The following is a 20,785-nucleotide window of genomic DNA, read 5'->3' on the forward strand; positions in this document are numbered from 1 at the left end:
GTGTTTTAAATTTTGGTTTATGGTTTGGTTTTTTTGCAAAGTAGATGCTCTACCCCTAAGCTACAGCATCCCTTGATTCCCATTCCCCACTGCCAGATGTTTCTCCAACCTCCACCAATAGGAACGGCGCAGGTGTTGCTGCCCCCAGGGCCACCACCCACCAACAGTCTCCTCATCATTATAATCATTATAATTTTTGAAAGCATCCACGATGCATTAGTCCCTTTTCTGGAAAAACTTGTGTACCAAATCACATGCCAATTCACCTCCAAAGGAAGACACGATCCGTGAATAACCTACTTGTTTCGGGGCAGTGTCCTATATTCTCCGCCAGCTCCTTTCCCCCAGTAGCTGTTTTGTCCTCCCTGAGAGCCAACATTGTTGCTCTCGCCAACAAAGATGGAATGAGTCACTTCCAGGCTGCAGCCTTCGTCGATGGGGAAAGTTCCATCGCTATAATTAGATGAACACGGACAAAGAAACACACAAAAATCAGATGGCAAGTATTAGCGCAGTCCAAAAATATTTTGCCAGCACAGGTGTAGCTGTGTTGAAAATAGGTAACAGGAAAGGGACAACCTAATTTGGGGTTTCCCAAACTTGGATGTCCAGCTCCCCCCCAGACTACAATTCCCATCATCCCTGACCACTGGTCTTGCCAGCTAGGGGTGATGGGAGTTGTAGTCCAAAAACAAGTCCAAGTGTGGGAAACACTGACGGAAATGATCCAAGACCCTGAAAAACCTTCTTTCTTGAAGAAAAGCTAAATCATTTAGGGGAAGGGGTGTAGTTCAGTAACAGAGCATCTGTTTCATATGCTGAAGGATCCTGGTTCAATCTCTCGACATCTCCAGGTAGGGCTGGGGAAATCTCCTGTCTGACACACCAGAGAGCCACTGTCAGTCAGTGTAGGCAGTACTGAGCTGTGTAGAACAATGGTCTCAACTAGTATGAAGCAGCTTACAGTGGTACCTCGGGTTACATACACTTCAGGTTACATACGCTTCAGGTTACAGACTCCGCTAACCCAGACATAGTACCTCAGGTTAAGTGCGTTGCTTCAGGATGAGAACAGAAATCGTGCTCTGGTGGCACGGCAGCAGCAGGAGGCCCCATTAGCTAAAGTGGTGCTTCAGGTTGAGAACAGTTTCAGGTTAAGAACGGACCTCTGGAAAGAATTAAGTACTTAACCCGAGGTACCACTGTATATGCTTTATCATTTGCAGGGATACAGAAAACTGCCTTAAACCAGCTCAGAGTTGGCTTGCATCTAGCCCAGTACCATCTACCACAGGGCAGGAGAATCTGCGGCCCGTCCAGATATTGCTCCATGCCTCTCCCATCACTGCTGACCACTGGCTGCGCCACCTGCATCTGACAGGAGTTGGAATCCCAAAACATCTGCAGAGCCACAAGTTTCCCATCCATGAGTTACTCTAACCAGTAGCAACACTCCAGTGTCTCAAGGCAGCCAGAGAGAGGGGTCATTAGCATCAACTTAGATGAGAGAGACTTACAAAGGTGGCAGCTGATAAAAAGAAGTTTTTCTCCCTCCGTAAAATGGTGGGGCATCCAATGAAACTAAAAGGAAATAAATTCTGGGCTGACCAAGAGATTTGTTTGCTCAGTGTGTAATATATGAAGGGGTTTGTTTGTTTGTTTGTTTGTTTGTTTGTTTGTTTGTTTGTTTGTTTTGAAAAGTCTACCCAGTTCACTTAGGGTAGATCCATCAATGGCTGTTAGCTATGGCAAGATACAGGCAGAACCTCTGGTCCTCCAGATGTTGGCGGACTCCCATCAATCCACACCAGCATGGCCAGTTGATAGGGCTGATGGGAGCTGTGGTCCACAACATCTGAAGAGCCACAGCCCCACCCTTGCATTAAGAGACCCTCTACCACCTATTACTAGAAAGCACTGGTTCCTTACAAATATGCCTCTATTAAGAAAGGGCAACTTACCTGGCTAAAGTGAGTCCGATCCCGTTGTCTGCAAAGCTAGGAAGTGGAGAAAACATACGAAAGGGTAAGTTTGAGGGAATGCAAAATGCTACTTTCTCCCCCCCCCCCACACACACACCCCGGCACAAAAAAAACCCCTTACAGAGTCATTGATTTATTTACAGGTTCACAGAACACCCTTTAGGGCACAATCGTCTCCATAGCAGTGCACAAGCAATTGAAAACGCAAACCAACATCCTTCATTTTATTTGTTTGACAAATTTCATATACCGCTAGATTGTCACAAAACCCATGATTAGTTTACAAGAAATATTTAAATTATCAATAAAACCAGTTAAAAACAAGCACAGTGGTACCTTGGTTGTCAAACAGCTTAGTTGTCGAACAAATCGGCTCCCCAATGCCACATACGCAGAAGTGAGTGTTCCGGTTTGCGAACGTTTTTTGGAAGCCGAACATCCGACATGGCTTCCGTTTGAGTGCAAGAAGTTCCTGCAGCCAATCAGAAGCTTCAGCTTGGTTTTTGAACGGTTTCAGGAGTCAAACGGACTCCCGGAACGGATTAGGTTTGACAACCAAGGTACCACTGTAAAAATATTTTTTAAATAATTAAATTTAGCTATCAAAAAAAGACTAAATTGCATCATAAAATCCAAGTGTCTGGATAAAGGTAAAGGTAAAGGGACCCCTCACCATTAGGTCCAGTCGTGACCAACTCTGGGGTTGCGGTGCTCATCTCGCTTTATTGGCCAAGGGAGCCAGCGTACAGCTTCTGGGTCATGTGGCCAGCATGACTAAGCCGCTTCGGGCGAACCAGAGCAGCGCACGGAAATGCTGTTTACCTTCCCGCCGGAGTGGTACCTAGTTATCTACTTGCACTTGGACGTGCTTTCAAACTGCTAGGTTGGCAGGAGCAGGGACCAAGCAACGGGAGCTCACCCCATCACGGAGATTTGAACTGCCAACCTTCTGATCGACAAGTCCTAAGCTCTGTGGTTTAACCCACAGCGCCACCCACGTCCTTTAGTGTCTGGATAGGCTTGCTTAAATAAAAATATTTTAAACAGGTGCCGAAAAGAGTGCAGCAAAATTGATCTAATTTCAGAGTGTAGGTAAAAGATCAATTAGTCACAACTGCGGAATGAGGATTGTTGGGACCAGGCAACAGTGCCAGTTACACAGATCGAAGTGGCCGAGTAACTTAATTTTAACGCGGCAGACAGGAACAAGCCTGGTGTTCTGAAGACACCTACCCACAGTTGCGGAAGACAATGTCTCCTCCCCTAGCCCAGGCTCCATGGTCATTATTTTTGAAAGCAACAAGGCCATCGATGAGAGCGGGAACCCTTGGCTTCGCAGGGTCGGCATCCTGATGCGGACGGAATCTGGGGCAAAGAATCGAGTCAGATCACTAAGAGCCCAGAAGAATGGGAAATCAGAGACATGAGGGGGAAGCATCAATAAAAAAACCACCATCCATGCTCCCAAAATACTTGAACTGAAACAAAGCTCCAGTCTTCCAGCAATTTTGGCCACATAAAAACGTACTTTGGAACGCCTTCAACAATGCAAACTAAGCTTATGTTACTGCATATGGTACTTGCATGGCTAAAAATAGCAAGTGTTGGAATAGTACAGTAGAAAGAAACCTCTGGGCTATACGCCCCGAGGGATTGAGATAGTTCATCGTTTTGGAAGCGGTCCCAGAAACCCCTTCACATAACTTAGCTTCCCAACTCTTCTCTCTTCCCTGATCCCAGACTAAACGCCAAGTATCTGAGATTCTCCAAATGCTCCAAAGCCTGGGCTACTTCAGATGTGCATCTTGTTGTTTTGACAATTTACACACCCCTTAATTATATTCGGCCCTGAGCAAAAAAAACAAAAAAAAAAAACCTCAATGCGGAGAAAATAAAAGTCAGTTAAAATTATAAAATCAAAATTCAGCAAAAATTGCCTGTCGGAATTTTTTATTTTTTTAAAAAAAGTTTTCAGTAGACGAGAGATGGGGTCTGTATGTTTAACGAAGGGAGTTTCATTAAATGGAGCCCAAATACAGATTGCCTGGTTACTTGTGATCCCCCACAGCTTGTGACTCTCCACCCTCAAGTCCTCCGTGATCAGCCAAAGATATAAGGAATTTCGCAGTCCCTGGGGCATGCTGGGCTCAAGTTGTTAAGGGCCTTGCAAATTAATACAAGAACCTTGCACCCGGCCTGGTAGCATACAGGGAGCCAGTACATGTTTTCGAGCATCAAAGTTATGTGCTGGCTACAGCCACGGCATTTTGTGCAGTGCCACTGGGTTACTCCTCACCTGCCTCTGTGAGCTGATGACACTGCAAAGCACTGTGTGTGGATGGTTGCGTAAATTCTATCCGCAGAATTGGCTTAGGCCACATTCACAACGTACATTTAAAGCACTACAATACCACTTTAAACAGTCATGGCTTCCCCCAGAGAATTATGGGAGCTGTAGTTTGTTAAGGACGCTGAGAGTTGCTAGGAGACCTCTTCCCAGAATTCCCTGGGAAGAGGGACTGATTGTTAAACCAATCCAATAGGAGCAGTGTTTATTGTCATGGGGGGGGGAGGGTCTTAGAAGCAGATTCAGCCCCACCACAAGGGGATACACACTTCCTTACTGCACACCAGGCAGACCATTGCAACACACAAGCCATTTGCGGACAGTTCCCCCCCCCCCATCCCATCTGTCTCTAAGGAGCTGACACACACCTCACCAATTTTATCATCACAACAACCCTGTGAGGTAGAAAAGGCAGAGGAAACAGGGATTGTCCCAAATTTGCCCAGTGAGCGTTTTGTGGCTGGAGTGGAAATTTGAATCAAAGCCTCCCCAGGCATAACCTGACACTCTTAACCACAACACAACACTGGCTTGCACATCCCCTCAGATTTCAGACATTTTGCTAGTTAGTAGACGTGAGTGCCCACCCCAAAGTGCGAAGACAGAAGCACCGAACAGACTGGAAATCCCCCTAAAGCAATAAAATTAAACTCAACGCGCCGCAAAGGGCAGCATGACATTTTGTTTACACACCTGGCGTTATCCACTGTCAGATATTCTCGAGGATTTTCAGCGCTGGCTTTCGTCGTCTTGACTCCTTTCCCAATAAACAAGCCAGCCTGGAAAATTATTTTATACACACTCACACAAACGTTCACCATCTGAGTTCAATTATTTTTGAACAAGCAAAGGGTACCATACTTGGTAAGGAAGGTCTGGAGCATTTTGCTAAGGGAGCGGAGATATAAAACATAGACACGTATTGGCACAAAAAACAATGGGCATGCTAGAACCTGTGACCCTCCAAATGTTGTTGAACTCCAACTCCCATCATCCTTGACTGCTGCTCATGCTGACTGGGGCTGATGGGAGTTGGAGTCCCATTAACATTCTGACAGTCCCAGAAGCTTAAGTGTTTACTTAGAAAACCTTTCATACTTCTGCACATCTAGGGAGTAAGGATAAATGAATTTCTCAATCTTTGGTCGACCTCATTTTTCATTTATCTTAAATTCAGGCCTCCACATTTCTGCAGCAATTTGTGATTTTTAATTAAAAAGAAAATCCTTACTAAAGTTCTCCAACGTTTCAATTCCAATTTCTCTGCACAATTTTGCTTGGCGTTTGGACAAGCCATTTCCCCTAATACAGAGCATTTTTAAATATTAGCTTCACCAATATACGCAGAATTATGCATGTTCTGGTACTGTATGTGCATTTTTGTACACACACACCTTGGCTGTAAAAAACGCACTGCAAGATTTAGAAAAGTGCAAATTGCAAAGGCTGGCTGTGTTCACCCACTATTTCAGAAAATCCAACAGGGATGAGGGTATAGCCGATGCCAGCGAAAAGGTCAGAGCAGGTATAAAACTGCCTCTGAGCCTACTGCTGACTGCTCAAATCCTACAGCACAGATGGAAAAACTAGTGGACCTCTAGATGTTGCTGGACTACAGCTCCCATAAGCCCTAGCAGGCATGGCCAATGGGCAGAGATGATGGGAGCTGTAGTCCAAAGCAACTTTTGAGAGGATCCTTTAAAAAAGGCAGGGAATGAAGAAGGGAAGACAGTTTACCCAAGGAAAAGAGAGGCAGAAGCACCAGCTATACCAGGCTTTGGGTCTCCGGCTGTTTTGGGACTAAAATTCCCATCATCCCTGACCGCTGGTCCTGCTAGCTAAGGATGATGGGAGTTGTAGTCCAAAAACAGCCAGAGACCCAAGTTTGGGAAATTCTCTTGTGACCATGTTCATATCAAGGCACGCGGTCCCTGGAAGGTCACCCACAATGGAATCTTGGCCTTAGTTCACCATCCTTGCCCTGGTATTTACAGAAATTTGCAACATGCCTTGAAGTTGGAGTGGACTCGGTTGTTGTGAAACGTCCCCAGAGGAGTCAGTTCAGACTGCCCGGCTGGATACTGTCCTTCAGACTGTCCAGTAGGAACCCGGTGGAAGATATACCATATTCCAACGTCCTGGAGAATGGGGGCAGGGAGAAGATGCGTAAGAATCTCCAGAGTGAGCAAACGTTACTGAATTAAACTTTGCAGCTAGCTTACACTGGCAGGGGGCAAGGGCATTATATTACCGTATTTTTCGCTCTATAAGACGCACCAGACCACAAGACGCACCTATATATTCTGAATCTCAGAAGCCAGAACAACAAGATGGATCGCTGCACAGTGAAAGCAGCAATCCCTCTTGCTGGTTCTGGCTTCTGGGATGGCTACGCAGCTTGCATTCACTCCATAAGACACACACACATTTCCCCTTACTTTTTAGGAGGGGAAAAGTGAGCCTTATAGAGCAAAATATACGGTATATTCATGACAATGGGCTTTATCCAATATAAGTCCTACGCAGAGTAGACCCATTGAAAATAGACCTAAGTTAGCCATCTCCATTACTTTCAATGAGTCTATTATGCATACTGGATACGACCCCATATGTCTGGCAACAGGCCTGTGAGAAGCTCTCAGAACCCTCACAAAAAAACTCACAATACCCAGAATTCCATGGAGGGCAAAAGGGAACCTGCTTAAAGAACAAGATTTAAGATTCAGGGCTGGAGACAAGCAAGCACACAGCCTTTATCAGACTTACCTGAGCACCTGCAGCCGCATTGTCTATGAGATTATTATTTGGGTTAGCAATCCAGAAGGAGCTGACAGCCCTGGGGAGAGGGAAACACAGAGATTTATTTTAAGTCACTGAACAGGAAGAAATAAAAAAATGTTATAGCGCCGCAGTGGCTGGTGCTTGGCCACAATACTGCCATGAATCCTTAAAAGTCTGCAAAGTCCTATAAATGACATTCTTTATGAGAAGTTCAAGGCGTTAAGTGATGTCAGGCAAGTCACAGAAGCTCATTACGGACCGAGTTGTAAATTACAGCTAAGAAATCGTTAGCGGAAAAGCTGAGCTCCACAGGAGAAACAGGATTCCCAGAATTCTTTGGGGAAAGTCATGTGCTTCGAATGCAGAGTGTGTACACAGCCTAAGGCAGACCACTGGGTCCATCTAACTTAGTTGTGCTGACTCTGAGTAGAAGCTGCATTCCAGGGTTTCAGGCAAGCAGTCCCTGCTGGCGTCGCTGGGGATTAAACCTGGAACCATCTGCAGATGTTCCTTCAGAACAAGGCTGTTCTAATTGAATCATTAATGCCAGCAGAGGAAAACAAAGAAATTTGCCCCAGAAATTATATGCATCCCCCCAAGAACGGATCCTGATTTTGCCATCACGCCAGCGTGGTGTAGTGGTTAAGAGCGGTTGACTTGTAATCTGGTGAATTGGGTTCGATTCCCTGCTCCTCCACATGCAGCTGCTGGGTGACCTTGGGCTAATCACACTTCTCTGAAGTCTCTCAGCCCCACTCACCTCACAGAGTGTTTGTTGTGGGGAGGAAGGGAAAGGAGATTGTTAGCCGCTTTGAGACTCCTTAGAGTAGTGATAAAGCGGGATATCAAATCCAAATTCTTCTTCTTCTATTGAGCACTAGCTACCTATGCAGTCTCTAATTATTCAATCTTTCTCATTCCCAGATCGCTCTGCTGAATAAAGACATGATATCAGCTGGCAGAACAGGCTCAAAACCTAGCCGACTGCCCATAACATCTGCAACAATGCAATCTCCTTAGTCATCACCACCAATCTGGTGAGTTTCTCCAGGAAAACTTCCGTAGGAGGAAGAGCACTCGAGAGTGCTATCTTATCAAAAGTCCAGATATAGATATATCGTACCAGTATGTCTGCATGACTTCTCTATCCCGGCTGTGCCACTGCCTCCTATGCAGACAGTGTAAAATGCAATCAACGGTTAAACATTAAACTTAAGTGACATGTGTCATTAGAGGAGTGCCAGAAGGTAGAACTCTGGGTGGTTTACAATAAATCGGCACAGACTCTTGACTCCCAAAGGTTTAACCCTAACAACAACAAAACGACTCTGTCCCTAATTATATTACTGAGATAAAAAGAGTGATTGGGGTTGCCAGGAGCAGAATTATTTTCTGGAAGGGCGCTGAGCTTTGTTCAGTTCTTTCCATTCCATTTTTCCAGTATTAAATTCAGTGCTCCCAATCTGCAACTTTTTTTAGTGCATGCATGTTGCCCAGCATATGCCATTTTTGCATACTGGCTCGGTTGGCAGACTTTGAGACTCTTAATCTTAAGGTTGTGGTTCGAGCCTCGCGATAGGCAAAAGATTCTTGCACTGCACTCTCCTGGTCCCTTCCAACTCCATGATTCTATTATTTCCTCTGCAAATGATTTTGCAAGCAAACACTGTGAGTGCTGCAAGATCCATGTGGCCCTGCGTCTTGGTGAAAGGGTTCTTGAGGAATCCCCCTACGGACACAGCATTTGCATGCACCAAAATCCAAACGCTGCCTCTTTATGGGACAGGTGTGTGGATGAAATACAGTGGTACCTCGGGATGTGAAAGGGATCCACTCCGGAGCCCCGTTTGCATCCTGAACAGAATGTAAGATGCAACTGTGTGTCTGTGCATGCGCGAGTCGCGTTTGGCTGCTTCCGTGCATGTGTGTGACATTATTTTGACAGTGCGCATGCACAAGCGGCGAAACCCGGAAGTAACGTGCTCTGTTACTTCCGGGTCACCGTGGAACACAACCCGAAAATACTTATCCTGAAGCGTATTTATCCCGAGGTATGACTGTAAAACCCTTAAGTGAGCTACCAGGTTGTACAAATCAATTGCTTGATCCTTTACGCAGCACCTTGTTTATATTAGGAAAAACACCAGAACTTTTCCATGCATTCTATGGCGACACACAACAATCTCCCCGGCTGGGAGGTTTTACTTACATGCAATCAGTGCTTGGGACAGGAACATATCCTCCATGCACATGATCTCGCATTGCGAGGCACATGGCCTCGTTGCGGTCAGTCGGCAAGATTGTGCCTGCCTTGGTAAGGAGAGCCAGGTTGTGGTGAAACGTGTTCCGCTGCTCTGTCCCGTCCTCCAGGAAAAAACAGTGTCCCAGAGTGTCATAGCCGATGGTATCTTTCACCTAAACAAGCCACCCACATCAAAAGAAGGAGGGACAATTGTTAAAAATAGGCTGCACTCATCGGAGGCGAAGCAACCTGCTCTGGTACACAGGAGCGGCGCTCCTCCCAGGGGGCCTGGTGTGCCGCCTGCAGTGGGCATAGCACGTGTCCTGGGGGTGTGGCATGCTGCCCGCGCAGTAGGGCGCACCTCCCGGGGGGTGCGCAGTGAGCGGCGCAAGCCCAGGAGGGTGCCGCCGATCGGGGATTGGCATTTTTTTGTCCCCCCTTTGGAATGGCACCAGGAGAGGGCCGCCCCCATCCCCCCTAGGAACACCCCTGGCACCCATGAGCCTGTGTGTGGAGACAGCCAATGTAGTGTTCTACAGATGTTGCACACACACATACACTTTTTATTGAATTTTCTGTTTTACAATTTAGAATATTCATTTAAATATTCTTACAATGTCAATGACCTCCCTTCTTCCATGGTTCATTTTGCGTATCATAAACTAAACCGCTCAGTATTCCATTATTACATCCACCAAAACTTGTTTATGCTGTTGAATCTCTCTTAATGCTGCCAACGTTTTCAAGTAGACATAATTTCCCCCCATATATTCAATAAACATTTTCCAATCTTCTTTAGACATGAAGGATCCTCATTCAAGAGAAGGGAGTTGTGAAAAAAAAGATTGATTTACAGTGGTGCCCCGCAAGACAAATGCCTCGCAAGACGAAAAACTCGCTAGACGAAAGAGTTTTCCATCTTTTGAGGTGCTTCGCAAGACGAATTTCCCTATGGGCTTGCTTCGCAAGACGAAATGTCTTGCGAGTTCTTGCGAGTTTTTCCCCTCCCCCCCTTTTTCTAAGCTGCTAAACGCCGCTAAGCCGCTAAACCGCTAATAGCGCTAAGCCGCTAAGCCGCTAATAGCCATGCTTCGCAAGACGAAAAAACCGCAAGACGAAGAGACTCGTGGAACGGATTAATTTCATCTTGCAAGGCACCACTGTATACAGCCTCCTTGAACACCCACAATGATAAGATGCTAAGCATTTCAGCTGGAACAATTCCTTGAGCATGGGGCCAAGGAACCCAAAAAAGGTCCTATTCCTTGGACACACCAGTCTGATTGCTCTCAAAGACAGGAATGCAAAATCTGTATCAAGTCACACTGAAGGAGAAGCATTTGACTTTTGGGGTGTTTTTTTACATTTTAGGTTTAACCCGAAACACACACCTTTAAACATATGGGACTACTTGGATTAAGGTTTTGCTTAGCATTGACTTACAATTCCTCCTGCTAAATATTCTTTGACGCTACACACACACACAATCACACACTTCTGGCTGTGAGCCTGGGTGATACAGTCTGAGAAACATTTTGGCCAGGTTCCTCCTGCCTCATGTTGCGTGATAGGTTGAGTGCCAAAACCTAACCATGATTGAACATCATGAAATAGCCATCAACACGCATTGTTGGAGAGCACAAAGGTCATTTATTGTGTTGCAGAGCTATATATAAGTTAGCTATTTGGAGCCATCCCAAATCATCTCATCACTAAAAACTGAGATGGATAGAAAGAACAGACTTAGCCATGCTATTGGCATCCATCTCTGGAGAGAGAGAGACAATGGAGTGCACCTCTGGGGGTGGTCAAACTGCTGCGTTAGCTAGCAAGCACCAACGTGACCTCCCTGGGGCACAAGCCTGGGCAGTGTCTATGGAGGCCCTGGGCTGCCGAGATAACAAGACCCTTTGGCTTCACCAATGTGGTCCATGAATTATATCATATTTCCAAGACCTTCCAAATATGCAATACAGAGTTATCCTTATTTAGACATCTCCATTTATCCTTCTGCATTTTGACCTTCAACTTTCCACACAGAATACATACTGCAACATGCGCCATTTTCAAATACGACATTATATTCTTTTAACACTATTAAATTTCATGTTGTGCAAAGGAGGACTTCAACACAGGGTTGTCCAACAGGTCGATTGCGATCTACCGGTCAATTGCGGGATGCCCCTGGTTGATTGTGGAACCCCGACCCCTCTGGCTCCCTAAAAAAAGCCCAACAATTTCAACTCTGGTCAATACAATGGGTAGATCAATGCCAGTGTTTTTAGTGGGAGTAGATCACAGTCTCTCGGAAGCTGGACATCCCTGGTCTAGTGGAAACTCATTGGATTGCCCAATCTATCTTACAACAACATTCCCAGCAGCCTGTTATGCATTCTCTTGAATAACAACATTCCCCTAGTGCAGGCATGGCCAAACTTGGCCCTCCAGAAGTTTTGGGACTACAACTCCCATCATCCCTAGCTAACAGGACCAGTGGTCAGGGATGATGGGAACTGTAGTCCCAAAACATCTGGAGGATAAAGTTTGGCCATGCCTGCCCTAGTCCAAAACATTCCACCACTGCAACAAGCGTACTGCTAACTGCCGTTAGCTTAGGGGTACCCAAACCCCTATGGACATGCGAGTTACTATAAAGGACATGCGAGTTACTATAATGGACATGCGAGTTACTATAATCAGGAAACACGAAAACAGCTGCCTACCCAAAGGCCATTGGCTCCATGGATGGCGACACATCTCGAGAAGCAGTGATGGATGGCCAGATTGTTAAGGTAAGATGGTGGGCTGTAGCCTCCTCTCTCATCTACATCTCCCGTCAGATGGAAATGTACCGGATAGCTGCCTAGGACCTGCTGGCCCATGTTCTTCAACTCCACCCCTGACATGTGGACAGAGGTAAAACCTTTTTGGATCTATTCAGACAAACAAGAACACATAAGGAAAGAGTCCGTGGCAGAAAGAAGAAGCACAAACTGATTATCAGGACCAGCAAGTGGTACAGCATTTGTTGACAGGGAAATGAACAGTAGCCAGAGGTGTGGAGAGCAAGAGGATATTAAGTTTCTACCCTTGTTTTGGAATCTGGAGGTTCCTAAAGTAGATAAAGGGCTAGGCCTACAATACTGTATTCATTTTGTTAACCAAGACTTTTGGAGCCTGTCTTTTTAGGGCTGGGAGATTCAGGTCACTAAATATCTGGGCCGGGTTTGGTCAATGTCCACCAAAAACACACTTACTTTAATTTGTCCTCCAAAAGTATCAAAGCTGAAAAACTGGCAGTGGTTTGGTCCGTAACAAGAGTCCTCCATTTCTCCTTGGATAAGTATATTTCGGGTTAAGAGGCCAACCTCTGCCCTCATGTCTACTCCATCCACAATCTCACCCATATGGAGATAGAGGGGACTTCCTGGCAAAATAATTTTAAGAAGCTTGAAAGGGTCTTCCTCATGCCCTATCCCAACCCACTGAGCCTTGTGAAATATCAGTCGCAATTGAGAGCAGGAAACTGATAAAGGGATAAAGACCATCCCTTAGGGTGGAAGAGTGAGGGAAATTCATTTGAAGGCTACAGTATAGTAACTGTGCTTTCTCAAGCCATTACAAGTAGAGCATCTCCGTTGCCCACAGATGGTCCCAGGTTCAATCCTGAGCACCTCCAGATAGGGCTACAAATATCCCAATTTTGAACCCTGGAGAGCCACAGCCAATCTATGTAGACAACACTGAGATACATGGATCAATAGTCTGACTCTGCTTAAAGGAGCTTCCTATGACCCTAGTAAAAGAATCATAGAACTTTACAGTTGGAAGGGACCATGAGGGTCATCCAGTTTGACCCCTGAAATGCAGGAATCTTTTGCCCAACGTGGTGCTCAAACTCTCTTTTTAAAAAATAATTTTTATTAAATTTTCCATTTTAACAATTCAATCAAATCACATTAAATATTCCAAATTATAAAAATACATATCATATAGTCCAAATATTCCGCCAAATTATAATTTTTTATTGGGGCTTCCCATGCTTCAAGTTCGGTGGGGCTCTGATCATCTTATATCTCTACTGCCTTGAGTTTCCAATAGTTCCTTTAATTCTTCCTGTTGTTACCTTTCCTTACGTGGTGCTCAAACTCAAGACCCCAAGATTAAGAGTCTTAACGCTCTACCAAAAGGAGAACTTATCAAATAATTCCCCATATCCAGCTTAGCCCACTTTCCCTAGCTCAATTCAGCTGTTATACAATAAAATACAATATTAGACAGAAAAGCAGTGAAAATATGTTTAAAAATAAATATGAATATTTACTGAGGACATCTCTCAAACTACCTGAACAGAGCTCCCAGACCACGGGTGGTTCATGGACCACAGTTTGGGAACCCCTGTCTCTAGCTCACTGTTTACACTGAAGAGTCAAATAATTGCACCTGCTGTTCATGAACTAGTGGTGGACACTGAACTCTCCATGCTACCAGTCCTCATTACTTGAAAACTGTTTCCATTTTTAGCTCTTTGATCAATTCATTCATAATATAAACTAAGGAGCTCTGTCAACAAAGGAGACCTTACAGAGGCATTGTTGGTCGTACCATCAATCTTCACTTGGTTCGTCTGACATTCAGGACAAGGCAGAAGATTAAACTCTTCAGCCTGGTGCATGGAATAGTCTGTGCTGGCAATGACGACCTTGTCTCCGGGGAGCCAGCTAGTCACTTCGTCCACCAAATCCAAAATTACGCCGTTAGACACTTCCACTTTGAATCCATGATGGGGTACTCCTAGAAAGGGGGGGGGGAGTGATCAGTAACATATACTGGGATAAAAAGGTAAAGGTAAAGGCACTCCTGACCATTAGGTCCAGTAGTGACCGACTCTGGGGTTGTGGCGCTCATCTCGAGGGAGTCGGCGTACAGCTTCCGAGTCATGTGGCCAGCATGACTAAGCCACTTCTGGCGAACCAGAGCAGTGCACGGAAACGCCGTTTACCTTCCCACTGGAGCGGTACCGCTGGAGCGAACTGCTAGGTTGGCAGGAGCAGGGACCGAGCAATGGGAGCTCACCCCGTTGCAGGGATTCGAACTGCCAACCTTCTGATCGGCAAGTCCTAGGCTCTGTGGTTTAACCCACAGCGCCACCCGTGTCCCCAATATTGGGATAGATTGACATAAAATATGGCCCTGAGTAGAACAGTTCCCTACGCTGCTTCTTTTTGCCATTCCTGCATTGGAGAGAGCCATTTGAGCAGTCAAAACTAGCCAGTGAATTGACAGATCAAATGTTATACACATACCCCAAAGGGGCCTAATATTTGAAGCAGAGGTCAGCAGCTGGAAAAACCCAGCAGCACCTCTTCACCTCCCTCTCTGGCAGTAAAAAATAAAATAAATTAACATTTGCTGCTCTTTCATGGGATTCAAATTCATTGGCTTCACTGGCCCCAATTCTTCAACCAGGAAGCTGCTCTGGGTAATTGTAGCTCCAGGACAGAAGGCATAACATTTGGTGATTTGAGCTCCAGCAGGGAGAAGAGGCAGGATGTAAATGAAATATGATTAAAATCTATGTCCTTGCCCAAGCACGGCACCTTGGCTATGTAGGAAGTGGACTCTATAAGAGAATGGGATTGAGGCACTGACCTACTATCCTTTACACATATATCAGACTTTGCAGCCTGATACCTTCTTGATATTTGGACTACAAACTCCTATCACAGTCTAAAACATCTGAAAGTTGCTGGGCTGGTGAAGGCTGTTTATATCCTCAAAAGAAAAAAGCCGAATTGCTGACCCGGGACATAAAGTGTTAATTTTGTAATGAGGAAAGATACTAAGGGGTGGAGGGAGGGAGAAACTCGGCTGAACTGTTATCAACAAGAATTTTGACAGCAGATAACACTGAATACTTCAATGAAAGAAGAGAAAAATCTGTTAACTAGCATAATGAGCAGAGTTTCGACATTCAAGAGATCAAGCAGTTCTCGCTGGCTTCCCCAGAGAAACACAAAACCACCGTTCTAAATTTGTGTGTGTCTCCGGTGAGTGTAGTCAGTAGAAGACACTGATCTTCAACTGGTGAGTTAGGATCCACTAAGGGGTCGTGGCCTGATCCAAAATAGGTGTCACAGGTGTGCTACCACCACCATGCATATATACATGGTAAAAGTTTGAGAAAAAGATCCTCAAATGCGTGTTTGGGTTAAAAGAGGGTCCCGGGTCTGAAAAGGTTGAAGATACCTGCTATGAAAGATCAAAGCCATATCTGAATGGGCCAGTGCTAACAGAAGCCAGTGCAATATAGAGGACAGTGTGTCACATTAGGGCTGGAGAGACCCTAAGTTCAGTCAAGTTCAGTGGGTCACCTTTGCCAGTCACACACACTCTGCAAAACCTAACTCACAGATCTAGTTACAGGTAGGTAGCCGTGTTGGTCTGCCGTAGTCGAAACAAAATAATAAAAAAAATCCTTCCAGTAGCACCATAGAAACCAACTAAGGTTGTTATTGGTATGAGCTTTCGTATCTGAAGAAGTGTGCATGCACACAAAAGCTCATACCAATAACAAACTTAGTTGGTCTCTAAGGTGCTACTGGAAGGAATTTATTTTTTATTATTTTGTTTCTAACTCACAAAGTTATTGTGAAAATAACTCTGGCTTTGAGCAACTTGGGATAGAAATGCAAAAAATAAAGAAACAATAAAATGAATAATAGAGAAAATTAAAGGAAGCATGAAAGAAGTGTGTGTGTGTGTGTGAGAGAGAGAGAGAGAGAGAGTGTGTACACACAGTTCTTAACTCACACATGGTTGGGAAAAGCAAGCAGCCTTCATACCTTCTTTTGACATACACTTCACTGTAAAAATGCATACCATGTACCAAACAAGGATAATTTTAGCCTCATGGAATATTTGACTACAGCCAAATAATAGATCATCAATTGACTGCCCCAGCCTATGACCTTGTCTGGCTTTCAGAGATAAAAAGCTAGAACAGCAGGGTTTAATCAATAAACTGGTTTGTAATCTATCAAAGGCTCTTAAAAAAAAAAAGCACAGTTAAAGATCTAAAAACGGGAGTGTGGATTTTGGTTCAGCCTTATTGGTTTACTCATATGCAAATTTAATCAATCAGATAGACTTGAGATTTCTATAAACTGGGCGACAGCTCAAAAGACATACTCAGGGAGGAGAGAGAAAGCAGATAAACAACACTTGAACAAGAGATTAGAAAAGGGCTTAAAAACCTTTGATCCATCCACTGTGAGCAGCGATTGTAAAGACAATGCCTTCGTATGTCTTAAATTCTCTTGTCGCTGTTGCCAACCTTGTTGTCCCGTTGCGTTGAGAAGGCGTTGCATCCTCTGTGATGGAAGATGCATCACCGCCAAGAATCCCAACCAGAACCCAGGGCTGCCTGGAGGAGGGGGGGGGAGCAGACTTGTGATGCAGAAATGGAACACCCGGTTCACATCTGAACCTCAAATTCATTCAGATATTCAGTGTCCAGCATCGTCTGAAGGCCAAGTCCTGCTCCAAAAATTTGCAATCAAAATATACGACGCTCTCTCAGAAAACCACCTGCTTCCAGGGAAGTGGGACACCTAAACTTGGGACACAAGTTTAGCTCAACAGTGGAGGTAGCTAACTCCCACTGCCGTGACGGACCTGCAGCTAGCTTTGAGAAATTCTGATTAAGCAACGAAGCACCGTAACTCCAAAGACCAACAGAGCCCAGCAGCTATTCTGCAGGCAAGCTGTGGCCTTAATCCACAAAATGCAAAACCTGGAACTGAATATAATTCATCCTGTTCGGCAAGAATACAGGCAAAGTTCCCACTTAGTTTGCACTCAGTTATCTCACAAGGGGGAAATGGGACCAGCTTATCAGGCAGAAGGCAAACTCTGTCCTTAAAGCAACACAACAGCAGTGGCAAAAAAGTAGCACAGGCTTCTGAGTTTTGATAGTTTCAAAACTGCACACCGCATCCTTTAAATACGGGCACAGGTTTCCAGCTTGGATGTCATTTGCTTTGGGGACAAACCTTCAGAGGAATGTGGAAGCCGACAAACTTCTTGCATGAATTGCCAAGCACAAAAGAGGAGGGGATAACTCTGTTAGATTGGACAGCAGTACAACAGTTAGGAAAAGGGGCCAGGAGCTGTCCATGGTGGCACTGTTAAGTTTTCCAATAGAACCATTTTCTGAAGGAGCTCACTGCTACATGCACCAAGCATGCTCTCTCTTTTGCGCCAAGTGTCACAGGTTAATAGGCCTAAAAAGAGTTTGCTGGGACACCTTGTGCTTAGATATCCCTATAACCTCATTTTAAACGCCACAGAATTTCTGGTTTCTTGCACTCTGCTCAAAATGCCAAGACTATCAAAAATATATAAGGAGAACACCGTTCAGTTCAACTGGCAAGTTCCACAGGCACTGAACATGGGTTTTTTTTTAGCCCCAATGTACCAAACTAAAGTATCCACATTGCCTATGGAAGAAAACAGGATTTGTGAGCCATCAAAAAAAGTCACCTCACTGCTTCTTAACCTCGTAGAGTTTCATTTGCTGGCAAACATGACAACCCAGGTTATTTTCATTTCCTTCCCTTTCCCCTTCTTTGGAAATCACCACGTGCATGCACAACACTGAACCCAGGATGCGGAACATTTGGCCTCCCAGAGGTTGCTTAATTACAACTCCCATCAGCCCTAAGAAGCATTGCCAATGGTCAGAGCTGATGGGAGTTGTAGTTCGGCTTCCTCTGGAGAGCCAGAGGTTTCACCACCACCACTAAAGCAAGACTACAATGAACAGCCAGCTAATCCTAATTGCCAAGTTAGTGTTAACAGGCCATGCTTAGGAAACAAGCAGAACTTAAATATAATATAGCAGTGTTTCACAACCTTGTGCCTCCAGCTGTTTTGAACTACAACTCCCATCATCCCTGACTAGCAAGACCAGTGGCAAGGGATGATGGGAATTGTAGTCCAAAAACAGCTGGAGGCACAAGGTTGGGAAACACTGTAATATAGCTAATAATAATAATAATAATAATAATAATAATAATAATAATAAATTATTTATACCCCGCCCTCCCCAGCCAGGACTGGGCTCAGGATGGCTAACAACCAATAATAAAAACAAGTTGATTAAAATACAATTTAAAAGATTAAGATACAACATTAAAACATTAGGGTGCAATCTCTTTGGATATACACATCCAAACAATCATAGCATGATAATTATCTAATCTGGGATGGGGGGGAATATGGAGGTCATTATCTGTGTAGCCCCCACAGCACAGGGCACCAGGATGCCCTACATGTTTGCACAATTGCATGCATGAAAGTAAGAAGCCACATTTGCAAAGTTACCTGTATTGCAGGTGCAGGACGTATTTGCTGTGCAGCAGGTTCTTGAGGAACAGCCGGGTCTCCAAGGTCAAACTCTTTGCTGCAGAATCCCCTACTGCCACGGCTACTACATGGCCCAGAGATTGGTGGGCAAGAAATTCCCTCAATCTGCGGCTCTCGTCAACAAGGAGGTGGGTGTCAAAGCGTTCAGCGGCCACTACCTGGGCTGTGCCCGCATCCACTATCTGGACATTGAGGCCACGACTACTCCAGCGCTTCTCAGAAGTGTACCGGCCGTACCGAAGTCCACCCGGGTACAAGGTTTTGGCCAAAAGCGTCCAGGATCGAGGCTTCCTTCCATGCAACTCCAGAATGCCACCTCTGCCCACTCCCATGAATTTTCTGCCATAGCCCTCCACGTCAGCTTCGTCGGTGGCTTTCCCGTAGAGAGAAATGGTGGCCTTGGAATGGTATGGGCGGCATTCAGAGCCCACATACAGTGCCCCGCCATCCTCAAGAAGGATGCTGCGGGCTCGTAAGGTGATAGCTTCCTCTGGATCATCTGCAAATACTAAGATCCCTGGAAGGGAAGCAGAGAGAGAGAGAGACAACAATTTTCTCAGATTTGTGAGTTGGCATAGCTTACTGCAGTGCAGAGGTGATGAATCTACGACCTTCCAGACACCCCAAGACTACAAATCCCATCATCTCTGACCACAGGGCCACACTGTCCGGAGCTGATGGGAGCCCAATAGCACCTGGAGAGCCACAGGTTCCCCACACTTAGGACTCAGCTACATTATTAAATGGGACGGGGGTGGTGCTGTGGGTTAAAACACAGAGCCTAGGACTTGCCGATCAGAAGGTTGGTGGTTGGAATCCCCGTGATGGGCTGAGCTCCCATTGTTCGGTCCCTGCTCCTGCCAACCTAGCAGCTCAAAAGCACGTCAAAGTGCAAGTAGATAAATAGGTACCACTCCAGCGGGAAGGTAAATGGCATTTCTGTGCACTGCTCTGGTTTGCCAGAAGTGGCTTCGTCATGCTGGCCACATGACTCAGAAGCTGTACGCCGGCTCCCTCAGCCAATAAAGCGAAATGAGCGCTGCAAGCCCAGAGCCGGTCACGACTGGACCTAATGGTCAGGGGTCCCTTTACCTTACATTAGTAAAGAAAAGGCATTGTATATGCATTAGGTGACACCAGATGGCGCTGTGGAGTTCCGTCTGTTGCCAACACGTTTTCCCGCTTTGCGCTTTACAGCACGTTTTCCTGAAACTCTTTTTTTGATGTGTCTAGATCCAGCCTTGGTGTAATGGCTAAGCAACAGATTGGCCAGTCCCCAGTTTGAATCTCACCCATGCCAACTTACTAGGTGGACCCCAAGGAAGTCACTCTCTTGGTCTCAGACCCCGACATCTGCAATATTGAAGATAATAAGGACTAGAGGAGGAGCGGGCTCAGGAGTAAGTTCTAAACTGCAGCAGCAGGTCATACTATAAAACATCCCCACGCGTATTGTTCAAAGAACAGGGGATGGGGAAAGGTAATTGCACAGGAATCACATTCAGGTGCAGAAATTTCCAACACCAAAAGAGCCTAAAATATATTTGTGATATCAGCTTACATCACAGTAATGAGCCACAAGATGTCCCCAATCCGCTGTTTGGTGTGACAAGCTAACACAGCCATCCATCCACTGCATAATCTGTACTCTTATATTAGGTTCACTGGGCAATAGTACAATCACCTCTTGGTTCTAATGTAGCTCTATGCAACCTCCAGCATCAACATGCCAAATGCCTCCAAGTACCAGCAGTTGGGCAGCAGGGAAAGGCAGCTTTTTCCTGCTCCCCAGCTGCTGGTACTTTGCATCTTGATGCTGGAGGTTGCACAGAGCTACATTAGAACCAAGAGGTGATTGTACTATTGCCCACTGTGGTTTCTCAGTCTCACCCAGAGGGCCACTGTGTGGAGGAAAAGGATGCTGTGCTCAGCAGGTCATTGGTCTGATTCAGCAGGGCTCCTCTGATATTCTTATTGATGAAATGAATGCCAACTCTTCATGAA

The 20,785-nt window shown here is 45.4% G+C and overlaps 2 protein-coding genes across 6 annotated transcripts in view; both read right to left on the reverse strand.

The window, feature by feature from the left end:
- Positions 1 to 20,785, reverse strand: part of CEMIP (cell migration inducing hyaluronidase 1) — a 172,905-nt gene that overhangs the window by 149,690 nt on the left and 2,430 nt on the right. The gene's annotated exons all lie outside the window — the stretch shown is intronic.
- Positions 1 to 20,785, reverse strand: part of LOC309328603 (cell surface hyaluronidase CEMIP2-like) — a 101,927-nt gene that overhangs the window by 59,193 nt on the left and 21,949 nt on the right. For all 3 annotated transcript variants that reach the window (XM_081838675.1, XM_081838676.1, XM_081838677.1), the window contains 12 exons: positions 18,740 to 19,298; positions 16,609 to 16,778; positions 13,958 to 14,146; positions 12,610 to 12,779; positions 12,076 to 12,285; positions 9,320 to 9,525; positions 7,096 to 7,165; positions 6,339 to 6,467; positions 5,023 to 5,108; positions 3,216 to 3,347; positions 1,962 to 1,997; positions 301 to 453 (listed from right to left, as the gene is read on the reverse strand). In XM_081838675.1, coding sequence (XP_081694801.1) covers positions 301 to 453; positions 1,962 to 1,997; positions 3,216 to 3,347; positions 5,023 to 5,108; positions 6,339 to 6,467; positions 7,096 to 7,165; positions 9,320 to 9,525; positions 12,076 to 12,285; positions 12,610 to 12,779; positions 13,958 to 14,146; positions 16,609 to 16,778; positions 18,740 to 19,298 — 2,110 coding nt within the window. The remainder of the gene's footprint in view (positions 1 to 300; positions 454 to 1,961; positions 1,998 to 3,215; positions 3,348 to 5,022; positions 5,109 to 6,338; positions 6,468 to 7,095; positions 7,166 to 9,319; positions 9,526 to 12,075; positions 12,286 to 12,609; positions 12,780 to 13,957; positions 14,147 to 16,608; positions 16,779 to 18,739; positions 19,299 to 20,785) is intronic.

This window comes from Podarcis erhardii (genome assembly GCF_964252035.2).
Source record: "Podarcis erhardii genome assembly, chromosome: 14".
Taxonomy (NCBI): domain Eukaryota; kingdom Metazoa; phylum Chordata; class Lepidosauria; order Squamata; family Lacertidae; genus Podarcis; species Podarcis erhardii.